Genomic DNA, 15,958 nt, shown 5'->3' on the forward strand with positions numbered 1-15,958 from the left:
CCAGCTTAATTGCCTCGGGGGAGGCCAGGTACCTCTGACTGAAGCTGAGATACTAACAGAGTCGTCAGGGGTCCCTTTACCTTTACCTAATGCTAGCACTTCAGTCCAATTTTTGAACACTGCTTCTATACTGCAGTACCTTTTGCGTTATGGAACAGTCACTTCCTGACTGGTACAGGCACATATTGCACTGAAGTTCATTCGTACCAGTGGGGGTGGTGTGGCAAAACAAGGAGCATCATTGGACAATGTCTCTACTCCTCCATCCTTTACGCACATGCCTGCTTGGGACCCCCTATGATTTCCTATGAAAACAAATGGAAGGGACCGCATACAGGTATGCCGCCCCAAATTTCATCACTCCCACAATTCTTTGGGTTAATGGGGTTGCAAATGATTTTATTTTTTTCTGGAACCAATGAACACAGAAAAGACTTCTAAACTTCCACTATTCCAAAAGTCATAGAAAAGCTCAGATATAATACAGAAATTAACAATTAGTGAAATGGAATAAACGGCTATGTGAATGCAGCCTACATCAACTGCAGAACACGTGTGACCACTTGTACTGTATTAGCTTGTCAAGTGTTGAAGAAGGATTTCACCACTGGCATAATCCCGTTTCACCAGAGCCACCTCCACAATGTGTCTTGTGATGTATGTGCCTGCAGTGTGTAAATCCAGACGACTGGTCCATGAATTGTTTCCCCTGATCTTGAGGGAAGTGGTTGTGTGTTTGTGTGTAGTGTGTGTGATACGTTATTGTGTGTGGTGCAGTTCTCGGTAGATGTGGCCACTCTACAATAAGAAGATTGTCTAGGTGGATGAGCCTGCGAACCATTTTGCAGCCTCAGGCATGTTTGTTTTGTCTCAGCCATTGCTTAACAGTTTATACTTTGGAGATGCTCCATGATGTGGATTGCTGGTTAATAATGTGTAATTTATTTACATGGATTTGTGTGTGTGTGTGTGTGTGTGCCGGAGCAGAGAAGGCTTGAAACAGCTGTGTGAACTGTAGGGTATCTCTGCCGATGAAAAGGATGCTTCTCCACATTCTTGTCTGTACGAATGGACCCAGAAACATTTCATCATAGGTGAAATGGACACAATGGCTTGCTCCTCATAGCCCAGGTGGAGAGGAGACATGATGGCCCTCTTCAAATACTTGTAGGACAGTTGCATTGAAGAAGAAAGCCAAGACTTGTTCTTTGCTGCCCAGAGGACAGAGCTAGACCTTATGTTACAGGAGGCTAAATTTCAGTTGAGCATTTGGCGAAGCTCCTTGATGGTAAGAGCTATTTGACAATGGAATTGCTTACCTGGAGAGGTGGTAGGTTTTGTTCCAAACTGGAGGTCTTCAAGGAGAGGCTTTATAGCAGTTGCAGGCGACCATTGATTCTTCAGATGTTGCTGAACTACAGCTCCCATCATCCCTGGTCATTGGCCATTCTTTCTGGGACTGATGGGAGTTGTAGTTCAGCAGCTTCAGGGGGACCTGCTGTACAGCTGTCTCCTTGCAATACTCTCTTTTCCATGCACAGAGCAGAGGGTTGAACTAGATGGTGTGCAAGAAGCCTTTCAACTCCATGATTCTGTGATGTCTGAAAAATCCTCCGCATTCTCTAGAATCCAGTAGAAGCCATTGGTGGCTACCTGGTTTCATTTGGGTACCATGATGGTTTATTTCAAGGCTGATTGATGACTACAGCATTTGCTTATACTTATCTTAATGCTTGCTTCTTTTGATAGCAGCTATCAAATTTAGTTCAGTTAGCTTTTGGGAATGAAACCTGGGTGCTGTGATTCTGATATGTTTATTCAGCGCTGGCACCAGACTTCAATGGGGGCCCCTTGGTGTGGACCAGCATTGCTTCTCCACTGTCCAACACACACACACACACACACAGAGTGAGGTTCGGGCACAGCCCTGTTTGCAATGTCTGGCGCCGCATGTTTTTCTGCTACTGACGCCATTCACTGCCCTCCATGGGGGCTTCAGTGTTGGGTGGGTGCCGGTGATTTTGAATGGGAGCTAAGCTCAGCTGCCACCCATGGGGGCTGCCTGCCGTCGTAAGTGACCCCAAACGCATCACGCTAGACCATAGATCTCTGAAATCAATACATTTCAAAGATCTGCGTGCCAGCGCGTGGCATTTTGGGTAACCCAAAACGGTAGGTGGCCATGGCAGATGAGTTTGGCTCCCATTCAAAGGAGGCAACACTGTTTGTTGTAATGGGTTGAGTGCTGAGTAGCATCATGGCAGGGGTAAGCTGGCAAATGGGCATTCCAAACTCTTGGGGCTATCAGAACACTGCCTGAGCTGGCCAGCCACTTGTGATGGTCCTGCTGTTAATGGCTCCCTTAGATATGAACCTTCTCTGTCTCTCCCTCTCTTCCTTGTTTTGCAGCTCCAATGGGAAATCGGTCACATGGGCCCAGAACGAGAAGAGCACAAGCAGGGGAGCCCACCTCTGGCAGAGGCTTTCCGTTCATATCAACAAGAAGGAGAACCCCAACCAAACGGCCGTGATCAAGCCTTTCTCCAAAAGCACAGCCAGCAGCCAGCACAGCGGCGGCGGCAGCAGCGGCGCCACACTCACCGTCCCGCTCCCAGAGTCCAGTGCCAAACCGCTTTACGACGTCTCCGAAGCAGAGGAGCACTACCCGGCTCAGTACCGAGCTCAGACCCCTTCCCCCATCAGCACTATCAGCCAGAGGACCGCCTCGCTCAGCCGGACGGAGGACGACGTCCCGACGTTCCAGACAGAGCAAACCCAGAGGAGCAGCTCCTCCCAAGGCTCCCTGATGGAGCAGATCAGCAGCGTGGTGACCCGCTTCACCGCCAACATCAGCGAACTCAACTCCATGATGCTCTCCACGACCACGCCGGGAGCCATGGTGGCCACCCCTCTGTGCTCTTCCTACCTGATCCCGAGAGAAATCCAGCTTCCTACCACCATGACGACGTTTGCAGAGATCCAGCCTCTCCCTGCCATCGAGGTCAACGGCGCATCTCAGTCGGCCAGGAAGCCGTCCTGCGGCAGCGTCAAAGAGGGCCCTTCGGCAGGAACACCAGCAGCGCCAAAGCCAGACCTGGAAGAGTTGGTGGCTTTGACGCCTCCCTCCCCCTTCAGGGACTCTGTCGACTCCGGGAGCGCTTCGCCCAGTTCCCCGGCCTCCGAATCCGCCCTGTGTGTCCCCTCTTCGCCAAAATACGATTCGCTTATGATAAGAGATTATGCTCAGAGTTCTTCTTCTTTGTGAATGTAGCTCACGTTCAACCTTGGATCTCTACAGCTTCAAGACAAGAGAGACGGGAGGCCAACCCTCCGAGATCTCCAGTGTTTACAGACACAAATGAGAGTATTGGGTCACCTCGAATAAATAATAAAACACGGAAGCAGGAAAGGGAAAGACGAGTTACGCTCTTTAAACACACACAAAATAAAAAAAAAAACTGTTAGCAGATCTTTGTGGCCTTAAAAACATGGGCTTTTAAATGAGATAAAAAAAACTGCACCTATCTTTGAGGGCTTATAAGGAGTCTCTTAAATCACATACCAAGTGCTTTGCATTAGTATATAACAATGAACCGTCGACAACGCATATCGGAGAGAGAGTGTGAAAAGGAAGGTTGACGTTAAGCGACTGTCCAGCGTTTGTTTACTTGGATTCCTTAACCCAGAAGTGAACCTTGACCTTTTATCAAGATAACGGAAGACCAAAACGTTGAATGTACATTTTCTAAGAGACTTCAGATCTGGGACCAAAACAAATCCAGCTCCTTTTTTTGGTTCAAGGCGTTTGTTTGGGTTTTTTTAAATGAAGATCTCAACCAATAGTCACCTGTTCTCTCTAACTGCTAACCATTTTTTTTGGCTAAAACGTTATGTGTACATGGCGGTCCTCCGCGTGTTGACAGACGTAAGTTGATGCATTGCAGCGGATGACTGCAGTCACAGAGGGCTTTCCAAACGACTTCTCATCTGACAGATTTGTTTATGAGGAAAAGTAATAATAATCTCTTCAGTTAAGTATCTAAAAGATTTTTTTTTCTTTGTTAACATTGGATTCACCTCCAGAGCGACAAAATTCCAGGAGGATTTTCCTGACTATTTCACCGTGTTGCCAACCAATAATGGAGTAGCAAAAAAGAAAATTAATAATAACAATATTAATAATAATATTTTATGGAGTACTGTTTTGTAATTCCCTTACCAGGGCAAATGTTGAGGTGAATATTCTCTTTCTAGCGACGCTGTGGAGCTATTATAGCATAGCTGTGTTTCCCAAGTGAAATCCACACATTTTTATGGAAATTCTTACATTAACATTGCCAGTTTGAAATTTTTACCAGGCTCAAAGGTCTTTTAGTCATAAGGAAATGGGTCAGTTGTCTGATATCGTTCTCGAGGAGCAGGGAAGGGCCGTAGCTCAGTGACAGAGCATTGCTTTGCATGTAGAAGGTCCCAGGTTCTAGGGCTGGAAGAGAACCCTGTCTGAAATCCCAGGAAGCTTCTGCCAATCAGTGTAGACAATACTGAGCTAGGAGGACCAATGGACTGACTCAGCTTCCTGTGTTCCTATGAGTTGTTGCTCTCAATCAGAGAGGTGGGTCTCCCTAGGGAGATGTTGACAGTTGTCAGGGGAGGTGGGACTTCCTTCCTGGTCCCTCCCAACGCATCTTTTAATTGGGAGCGATGAGTGCAAGCTTACTGCTCTGCCAATCAATTGCAACTGCAATTTGAGAGGCTGCGTGCCCTTTCAGGATTAATTCTCGGTACTGTTTGGCCAACAGGGCAACCATCAGTTTTCCACAAATTTTAGGCTTTCTTTCCTTTATAGAGATGGCGCACACAAACACACCAACTTTTTCAGGGTGTTAAAGCAGGCAACCGATTCATGGTGTGACTTTGCTCCCTCTGTCCTCCTTCAGTTTCCTGGATCGTGGGCCATGCACAAGAATGAGCAATGGCTGGAGGGAATGTCGTGGGTTACGTTTCTGGCGTGACGGGCTGCTTCTCATAATACAGCCATCACATTGGAAGTTTCTTGAAGCCATCGCTTTTGGGTGTGCCATTTGCCATGTGGATTGGGGAAATGGGCATGTGGGTGTGATCATTATGGGGTGGGTTGCCAAGCTAGGTCCAGATCAAGGCATTGGTTTTGTTGCTGGAGAAGTGGAACAGCATCCCCAGGAAGATGTCTACCTCCCCTTTGGCGAGATCAAAGCCCTCTTCATTCATACGTTATCCATTCAGAGAACATACATGTGAATAACTGTGAGTAGGGGAGGATCTGCTTCTGACCATGGAAGCATCATGCCATCATCATGACTCTTAGCCATTGATAGACTTGCCCTCCTTCCGTCTATCTAATCCCCTTTCTCAAGCTGACCAGTCAGTAGCCATCACTAAATCTTGTGGTAGCTATTTCCTATGTGAAGAGGTTCTTTCACTAGTACCTTTCGGCCATGTTTATTTGCTCTGGATAGCTCAGGAAATTGGTTTAAGTCTATATATATCCATCAAAATGGGTGGCATGGCATCTTTATTGATTACTTATTTAACTGCTGAATGGTTGCCTTCTCTCTCCCAGAAAATGTGGGGCAGAGAACATTTAAAAACACAAATTCCTATATATATATATGAGAGAGAAACCCATGATTACAGTTGCTAGAGGCTGCTAAGGAATTTGTGTTTTGAAATGTTCTTCACCCTGCATTTTCTGGGAGAGAGAAGGCAACCATTCAGCAGTTAAATAAGTAAGCAATAAAGACACCATGCCACCCATTTCGATTGGTGCAAAGGACCATGGCTCAATGGAAGAGCATCTGTTTTGCATGCAGAGGATCCCTGTTTCAGTCCCCAGCATCTCCAGGTAGCACTGGGAGAGAAGCCTGCTTAGAAGCCTGGAGGCCTCCTGCTAGTCTGAGTAAGGTACACTGAGCTCTGCCTCCACAGCTGGAGGCAGGAATGCTTTTGAACACCAGGTGCTGCAAACCACAGGAGGGGAAAACGCTCCTGTGCTCAGGTCCTGCTTCCAAGTTTCCCACAGGCATCTGCTTTGGGACCAATGGCCTGATCCAGCAAGCTCCTCTTATGCTCTTATGAGCTGGGTGGATTAGTGGGCTGACTCAGTACACCTGTGTTTCTGTGTAGTCATGGGCTATGGGATTCCATGGAATCTCTTATGAGCTGGGTGGGTTAGTGGGCTGACTCATGACACTTGTGTTCCCGTGTAGTCATGGGCTATGAGATTCCATGGAATCTTGCATTGACTTCATAAGGAAGTTGTGTTTCCTGAATTCCAAAGGGAAGAATGGGGAGATAGAGGAACAACAGAAGAAGGTGGAGGCTGCCTTGTGAAATCTAAATATATAGAAGGGTGGGGAGGGAGAGACGTGGATTTAAAATTCAGTCTTTATTTCACTCAGCAATGAATGTGTAATGCAATAGAAGCCAGTGTTGTGGGGCAGAGCTGTGGAGTTGCCCTCACAAGGCTGGATGGAGGTGGGACAAGGCAGAAATGAGATCAGGGAGTGAGCACTCAGAAGCAGAGCAAATTCAGCATTCCCACCAATGGGTCCACACCACCCTGCCCTACCCCATCCAGGTACTTTGCAGAGATGATGCCCCACTACACTGGTCACTCCTGGTGTCGTGTTGAAAACGAAGAAAAAATGGGGCTAATATAATGAGCCACCAGATCAGGGGTGAAGAAGCTCCTTTGGTCCTTCAGTTGATGTTCGACTCCCAACTCTCCTAAGTCCCAGCCAGCAAAGTCCATGGTCAGGGACTATGGGGACTGAAGTGCAGACAGATATGGCGGGTCACTGTTTCCCCATCCCTGCAGGAGATCCAACTAGTCCACAAAACTGCAATGCAGCCCATCAGCAGGGCTTTGAGGGCCTCTTGACAAAATGCAATAAGATGTCGCAGGCCCAACAGGTCTGGGCAGTGTCCCATGTGACTTGGGTGTGTCCTCTATAATATGGCCCAGGATCCTCTGCAATGCGCAGGGTTCTAGGGCAATGCGTAGATCTATCATGGCCGACTTGAGTTGCAAATGGTACCCTGAATGTAGGAAATCGAAAATAGCCCAATAAAGGTTCAGAGCAATAAGGCATAGATTTTGGTTGTCTCGGTGCACAACCATGCTATGTGTGCTCATATTCAATCTGTGTAAGAGCACATGTGCGAGCATTATTGGCCGGTTGAGAATTGAGGACACAGTGTCAATGACGTACTCAGACATGGGAGTGTAGGGCTCAGGATCTTTCTCAGTGCGGTCCAAATGGGAAGTAGATGGTTAGCTAACTGTGGGTGCATATGCCTGGCTGGAATGTGTCCTAGAACTATAACCATGCCTCTTGCGTGTCCTGGGTGGAGGATGGGGGGGGGGGTTGTGTGGATGTGTGAAGGAACAAGCCTGCCATACAAAGGTCATATAAAGGTCCATTCCACTTCTGCATCTGGTCTCATCTACCCAGTGGCGGAGTAAGCTGCATGAGTGCCCAGAGCGGCAGCCATGCAGTGCACTTGGGGGGGCGATCCACCACGCGGGGGCAGGGCCATCCACTGCGCAGGGGGCTGGGTGATCCTCTGTGCGCATGCGGCGGTGGGGGGATCCTCCACTAACAGCTGCAGTGGTGGTGGTGCCATCCTCCGCTTGCAGCTGCAGAGGCACGATGGTGGTAGCTCGCACCGCCACGCCCGGGGGCAGCGGTGCGAGCCCCCCATGGGGTGCCTTTTTGTCACCCCCCTCAGAGGTGGCACCTGGGGTGGCCCCCCTTCCCCACCCCCTTTCTCTGCCAGTGCACCCACTACTCACCCTTGGTCAAGGGCCATAGCTGAGTGGTAGACCATCTGCCTTTCAAGCAGAAGGTTGCAGGTTCAATCCCCCCAGCATCTCCAGGTGGGGTTGGAAGAGACACCTTGCCTGAAAAACTGGAGAGGCACTGCCAGTCAGTGCAGACAATACCGAGAAAGATGGGCCAATGGTCTGATTCAGTGTAAGGCAGATTCCTATGTTTCGCCACTGGTATGTGGCCCCTTAGGCTGAAAAAGCTTCCCCAACCTGGATTAGGTTTTGTTTGCAACAGATTGTCCCAGAAGGTTATGGGCACCTTCTGTCTTTTTCTCTTTTCCTCTCCCTCCCAGTAAGCAATAGCAACCCACCTGGTGGCTCCACCCCATCCAGGGAGCAGCTTCTGGCAGTTCTGAATGTGCAAATGGGCTTAACTGGAAGAGCACTTTACACGTGTGTCCTCACACACATGATGATAGGGACGTTTTCTCTGTAGCATTCAATGATGTTTGTTCACACACTGAATGAATGCTGCAGTCAGTGAGCGATGGGCAGACATCTATGAACCAGTCCTCAGAAACTAATGGTCTAATCCAAGACTCCATGTATGCTTCACTGCACACACAGAGGTCCTACAAAATCTCTGCTTCCTTTTGCATGCTCTGAGCTGAGCCCTCAGCTGAAATTCCCTATGTCCAGCAAGGTGGCGGGAGGCAATCATGTAGAGAAAGACTGGGTTATTTATTGTTACCGGGAAATTTAATAGAATCATAGAATCTTAGAGTTGGAAGGGATCGTCTAGTCCAGAGTTTCCCAAACTTGGGTCTTTAGCTGTATTTGGACTACAATTCCCATCATCCCTGAGTACCCCTGACCCTGCTAGCTAGGGATGATGGGAGTTGTGGTCCAAAAACAGCTAGAGACCTAAGTTTGATAAACCCTGGTCTAGTCCAACTTCCTGCGGTGCAGAAATGTCCCACAAAGAGAGTCGAACCTGCAGCCTTGGTGTTAACAGCACCACTCTCTAACCTCTTGAGCTATCTAAGCAAATTGGAGTCCTTTTTTCTATAACACACACACACACACCACTGCATTGGGAGTGTATTCATGCGATTAGCTAAGATTAAGCAATTTGCAAACTGGCTCAGAAATTCTAATGTCAAATGTCAGCATTTCAAATGTAGAATTTCTGGAACGTGGCTTATTTTTGTTAAGATTGTAAATGCAAATACAAGTGCATACAGGGGCAGCGGGGGACATTGAAGAGCTGTGTCACTCATGCATTCATTGTTAGAAAGGTCTCAGATTTTGATACAAACTGCAGGTTCAGAATTTGCTAAGAAACACAGGAGGTTAGCGAATGAGCTCTGAAAGCAGAATTTTAGAATGGGGATGTTGCTGCAGCTGTCTTTCCTGAGTTGTGAATTCTTAATCGATAGAACGTGTTTGAGTTTCACATTTTTTTAGTGGCTCTTAAGGGAAAAGGCACTTTTCACAGCATGTGGAAATACTTTGTGAAAGTCCCCTTTCCGAAAAACCTGTCAAGTAAACAGTGATGGGGGATATATTCAGTGCCATCTGCACTTTAACACGAAACTCCATACTTCTCACTTCCCAAAACAAGGTGTGAAACAAAATGTAATGATCCATTGAAATTCTTGCTTTTCCAAATTTTGCCGTGTAGTTTTCAGTTCGTAATATATACAAATATATGTACATTAGGGGAAAGTGTACATCAGTAAAGATAACATACACAAATGCATTAGGGAAACTAATTTAATAATAAAAATAAGAGGTATAGCCAGAGAAATTTGCACTAAAATCCTGATAGATTTTTCATGAGGGTTTTTTTTAAAAAATCATCATCATCATCGAAACAGATACAAAATTATGGGGAATGGAATTTAAGACTGAGAAAATGAGAAGTGGGAAATGAAGAATTTGTCCGTCGCTACAGGTAAACTAGAATTTTCCACTTCTGCTCCATCAGCCAACGATTTTGCCTAAGGGTATAGATATTGGAGAGAGAGAGAGAGAGAGAGAGCGCAGCCTGGTTTTTCCTCTGTGTTTGAGGCTGAAGGAGGAAAGGGAGGAAATGGTTGAAACATGTCAAAGGATGTGGAAATAAAGTAGTCAGAAAGAAGGGTTCGTTGCTTAGATAGCTCAAGAGGTTAGGAGAGCTAAAGATTGGCCGCGCTTTATTTCTCTTGGAAATGGTGTGTGTGTGTGTATGTGTGGCAATGGGGAGTTCAGCTTGCTGGTCCACATGGCCGACAGTTTGGCAGGGGACAAGCCCAGGATGATCAGGGAAGGAAAAGGTGAATAGGTCCCTCAGTTTCCCTAGTGTGCTAGAGCGTCCAACCGACAGCACGGGGCAATTATCACGGGGCAATTCTCTCCAAACGCGCCCTAGAAGCTCCTGGTTCTATTGGAAATTTCCTGATTCACAACCCAGGACTTTCCCCCCAGCAGCTGAAATCCCCTGGGGAGGGAACCCTCCAGGCATCTGACCAGCTGCGATAGAGTTATGCCACATTGCTTTTTTTTGCAACAGCTTTTTCTTGCACCCAAGCTACTGAAATCTCTCCAATTTTATACTGTGGAAGAAGAAAAAAGTATATACTATCTATATGTAGTTCGAAACAAAAACAAAACAAAATTACAGATCAGCAAAGGGAACTCAAATATATATATATCTATATATATCCATTTTGGTGAGGAATCCGTGTGTTGCATGACCGAGTCTATCTTGTCTAATAAGAGGAGTGCAACAATATCAGAGACAGTGTCGCCTGCAAAATGCCAACTCACTCTGATCTGCCAAATGTGAACAAATATACTATGTATATTATGTGTACTAATAGAATTCAATGGCAGCTGATGGTGATATTTGTATAATTAGACATTTGTATAGGGTATCAACGTTTTAGAGAGATGGTGCCAATTCTAAACAATATTACGTGGGCTACAAGTGCTTGTAATTCTTTCTTTTTTTTAATTTGCTAATAACTTATTATGATAACTTTGTTTTGGAACGTTCTGTGAGTGTTTGGGGTTATTTTTTTCTTTTTTAAAAAAAAATACTTCTTTTTAAAAAAACACGTTGTTGCCGCTTTAAAATTATTAAAACAATAGAGAATGTAAAGTTATTCTTTTGATGTGAACCGAGACGGAGTTTTTCATTAAAGACAAAAACGAAACCTTAACCTTTCTACCTGCTCTGTTTTTGCTTTCTTACTTGTACAAAAGGAGGGAGAAGACGTGTAATTTATTTTAAGCATCTTAAGGAAATACATTTGCTTGTTTCTCGGTTGCTTACATCATGTTATAGTTGGTGTTTATGTAGAGTCGGGTACTTTTTGAACAGTATTAAAACAAAAACTGTGATATGAACCCAGCTTTGATTGGTCTTTCAAATGCCATTGTCTCTGCTGACTGCCTACGTCCCTTCCCCCCCCCCATTCCCACCTCAAGTAGATCACCATCAGACAACCACCAAAACACATACACAGAAGGTTTCTGCCAGCAAACCGCCAATCAATGTGTAGCGGCTGCAATAGTGTTCCATGAGAGAACTTGTAGTAATTCTCCAAGACAGGGCATCTCCCAGTAGCTGACAAGTTGGGGGTTAAATCATGCTCAGTTCATAGTAGGGAAATGCAGTGCCGGATTTACGTTTAAGCTAAACAAGCTATAGCTTAGGGCCCCACTCTCTTGAGGGCCCCCAAAAAAATTAAAGGGGAAAAAACCTGGATGTACATTTCCAACATACAGTGGACGCTCAGGTTGCAAACGTGATCTGTGCGGGAAGCACGTTCGCAACCCACAGCAGCGCGTCTGCGCACAAGTGGGCTGCGATTCGGCGCTTCTGCGCATGCACAAAGCGCTATTTAGCGCTTCTGTGCATGCGTGACCCCCGAAACCCAGAAGTAACCCGTTCCAGTACTTCCAGGTTTCGGTGGGTCCGTAACCCGAAACAACGCAACCTGAAGCGTCTGTAACCTAAGGTATGACTATATAAGATAAAAAACAAATAAAATAAAACCTACATGTAGGGCCATAAGAAATACAGCAACAGTGTTTTGTGTTGTGTAGGCTCCTATGAGACCTTTTAGGTCCATAAACTACCATATAGTGTTTATTCAACACAAAAAAACAGTGACAATTTTAGTTACAGATAGGTAACTAATTTTAATTTTACTAATTACTAATTACTAATTGTAATTTTAGTTACAGATAGGTAACAATTTTAGTTACAGATAGGTTCAGTGTATCTGAAGAAGTGTGCATGCACACGAAAGCTCATACCAAGAACTAACTTAGTTGGTCTTTAAGGTGCTACTGGAAGGAATTTTTTTATAGTGACAATTTTGTTATTGACAAAGGACAGCTGGACATATAAAGGGCCCCATTACCTTCAGTAGCTTAGGGTCTCATCAAACCTAAATCCGGCCCTGGGGAACAGGCATGAGCAGCCTAAGAAAGCCTGTGATGAGGGGAGAGAGGAAGGCTTTGCAAGGGCTTTGCTCAGTACCTGGACCGAACCTACAAGGTGGCAGGGTGAAGCAGCTGCCTTGGACCCTGTACCCCCTGTGCCAGCCTGCAGCCCTCAGGGAATAGGTTTCAACTACTGATCCAATGGGCTTCTATAGGTGCCATCTTTCTGTCTCTAATTTTTATTACATTTTCTAAGTTACATTTCAAAATATTCATTTAAACAACCTTAAATCGATGACTTCGCTGCTTCTCTTTCCATGGTTCATTTTGCATCCCGTACATCCCTGCATATTTTTACATGAACTAAAGCATTCAGTAATCCGTTGTTACACCCATCAAAACTTATTTACACTGTTGAATTTATCTTAATGCCACCAGCATTTGTAAGTGAACACAATTTCTCCTTGTTCTCTTATTCTGTATATTAAATCTGCAAGCTGCGAATATTCCATCAGTTTAAGTTGCCATTCTTCTTTGGTTGGCACCTCGCTCATTTTCCATTTGGGGCTAACAAAACACAGGCCGCAGTAGTAGTATACATAAATAGCCTTTCTTGACACCTGGTGTAATGGGAATTGTAGTTGCTTCTGTGTAAGTCACCGACTTCCCTAAACTGCTTGTTGTTTAAACCTTTCCCTAACTGAAGCGCACTCCTGTGCGTCTGTTTCAGTCGCTGGCAGAATCCGTTAGTGGGTGTTTCCTAAATTTTTTCCAACATAAGAATTCCTTGACAGCCAGTCTCCGCCTAGCCTCCCTGCGCGGAAGCCTTCTGCGCAGAGTAGGCATGCCCAGTGGTGGTCCGGCACTCTCCCCGCTGATCTCACTGGAAGAGTCCCTGAGCCTTCCCTCCAAAGTGCTCTCATTCCCTCCTTCCTTCTTGGTGTCCCCTTGATTCCCTTCCCCCTCGGAAACCCTCTCTCTCTCCTTGCTGGTTCCCTCTCCTGCACTATCGGGGCGACTTCTCTCTCTGCTGGTCTCCGATGTCAGTTCCCTGACACCTGGCAATTTGGGGATAATTCAGAGGAAGGAGGGTGCCGTCATTGTCCTTTACCTCAGGCAGCAAAATGTCTTGAGCCAGCCCCACTTGGAGATTCTCAAAGACCCAAGCTAATACTGCCCCTGCTGCTGTGATTCCAGAACAAAACATGGACCCTGAATAGGTGTGCCTAGGATCTCACATCACTCAGAGTCCAGGATGGCATGTAACAGTATCACAGAATCATGTGCATTAGCGAAAATAACATTCAAAACTGCATTATGTTAGGGTAAAATGCTTTGCAAAAATGAGTACAGTAGTACCTCGGGTTACAGACGCTTCAGGTTACAGACTCCGCTAACCCAGAAATAGTACCTCGGGTTAAGAACTTTGCTTCAGGATGAGAACAGAAATCGTGCAGTGGCGGCAGTGGGAGGCCCCATTAGCTAAAGTGGTGCTTCAGGTTAAGAACAGTTTCAGGTTAAGAACAGACCTCCGGAACAAATTAAGTTCTTAACCCGAGGTACCACTGTATTTTTATTTAATTTATTTTTATTAAGGTGATTTCAATTAAAAGAAATAAAGTGATACAGGGGGGGTGAAGGAAAAGTGAGAGGGAGAAAAACAACAACAAAAATACATATTAAAGCGAGAATATGCAAAAAAAGAGAAAAGCAATATACAATATTCCCATACATTCTTATATAAATCGGTATAGTGTTATTGTCCTAGTGCTTATGTAAATGTTAAAAGCCTATGACATTTTGTATAAACGCATTCCAGATGTTATCATATTTATGCATAGAGAGTCTGCGCCTGTAAGCAGTCCATTCACAAATTGCCAGTGATGTAATATCATCAGTCCATCGATGGAAGCGTATCATACCTTTATTTTTCCAATTGCTCATTATCAATCTCTTGGCCACCATTAGGACATGGAAAATCCATTTTCGTTGTCCTATTGATAATTTTCATACTGCAAGTATGTAGTTCAATAAAATGTTATCCGCTGAAAGATTTAACTTTTTCTGCACAGTCATAATTACACAGTCCAGAACACTGTACGAACCTATGTTTCAGAGAGGCATTGTTCTTGCTACATCTCCAACACTGAGCTATCTTAGCTAACCTTTTTTTCAATGCAACTGTAAAGAAGTCCAATAAACTCTAAATATTATTTTCTGTTTTATTAGTCTTAATTTCAAATCTAATGGGTATCAAAGCTAGAACATTTTCCCACTGTCTGGGTAACATTGAAAGTTCCAATTCTTTATTCCAGTCATCTCTTACAATCTGCATATTGAACTTGTGTGTTGCTAATGTGTTTTCATAATATTATGAAAAATCGTATACAAACCTTTTTATATTGGGAGAAATTTGCACACACAAATGTTATCATATTTATGCATAGAGAGTCTGCACCTGTAAGCAGTCCATTCACAAATTGCCAGTGATGTAATATCATCAGTCCATCGATGGAAGCGTATCATACCTTTATTTTTCCAATTGCTCATTATCAATCTCTTGGCCACCATTAGGACATGGAAAATCCATTTTCGTTGTCCTATTGATAATTTTCATACTGCAAGTATGTAGTTCAATAAAATGTTATCCGCTGAAAGATTTAACTTTTTCTGCACAGTCATAATTACACAGTCCAGAACACTGTACGAACCTATGTTTCAGAGAGGCATTGTTCTTGCTACATCTCCAACACTGAGCTATCTTAGCTAACCTTTTTTTCAATGCAACTGTAAAGAAGTCCAATAAACTCTAAATATTATTTTCTGTTTTATTAGTCTTAATTTCAAATCTAATTGGTATCAAAGCTAGAACATTTTCCCACTGTCTGGGTAACATTGAAAGTTCCAATTCTTTATTCCGGTCATCTCTTACAATCTGCATATTGAACTTGTGTATTGCTAATGTGTTTTCATAATATTATGAAAAATCGTATACAAACCTTTTTATATTGGGAGAAATTTGCACACACAAAATTGCTGGTGAATTTTCATGAGGAATTTTTCCTAAACACAAATTTAATGTGGAAATGCAGAGAGCTGAACTTGGAAAAAGAAAAATGGAGTGGAAAAGTATGTGGCAGATCCAACAGTCCCCACGCTGGGCACTTAGAGGGCTGGAGTTATGGGCTCACAATGCACATTTCAACAAATTCATGGCAATTTTGGGGGCTGGGGTATGACCAGTGTTAAGTTGTGGGTGAACATATCAGACAACCTTCAGACAGCTCTTGTTTATTCACAGGTCAGAACAGAACAGAACTGAAGGGTTCAGCCAACCTGCTTATATAGAGCTCAACTACAAAGCAACAGTAACAACTTTCTGTAACTATCGAATCACTGAACGTCACTTTCAATTCCTCATTTGCATATGAAGACCTGAGTGAAAACAATCTACAGTATCCCCCTGCTGGCCCAGGGTGGGAACTTCAGTACATTACAGCCAGCAATGCATTTTTTTCAGGGCGTTTAGCTGCCCTGTATGCAAAGTGGAGAAAAAATAATAATGGAGTTTTCAAATGGGGCCCAGGAGATCTTAGGCCTGGCACATACACTCTGCCAAGCATGCCAATGCAGAAAATTAAAAAGGAAGAAACTCTCCCATTGCAAGCATTGAAGTCAGATTCCACAGCCAGTCTAGTCAGCTTCTATATG

At 44.6% G+C, this 15,958-nt stretch overlaps 1 protein-coding gene across 4 annotated transcripts in view; it reads left to right on the forward strand.

The window, feature by feature from the left end:
- The window catches only part of GRM5 (glutamate metabotropic receptor 5), a 346,127-nt gene that overhangs the window by 273,323 nt on the left and 56,846 nt on the right, over positions 1 to 15,958 (forward strand). For 2 of the 4 annotated variants that reach the window (XM_081197312.1, XM_081197313.1), the window contains one exon: positions 2,410 to 3,309. In XM_081197312.1, the coding sequence (XP_081053438.1) occupies positions 2,410 to 3,265 (856 nt within the window). In that variant the 3' untranslated portion in view covers positions 3,266 to 3,309. Of the gene's footprint in view, positions 1 to 2,409; positions 9,981 to 15,958 lie in introns of those variants that run through there. The other 2 variants (XR_014008886.1, XM_081197314.1) reach the window with 2 other exon arrangements.

Source organism: Podarcis bocagei, assembly GCF_964188305.1.
Source record: "Podarcis bocagei genome assembly, chromosome: 6".
Classification (NCBI taxonomy): Eukaryota; Metazoa; Chordata; class Lepidosauria; order Squamata; family Lacertidae; genus Podarcis; species Podarcis bocagei.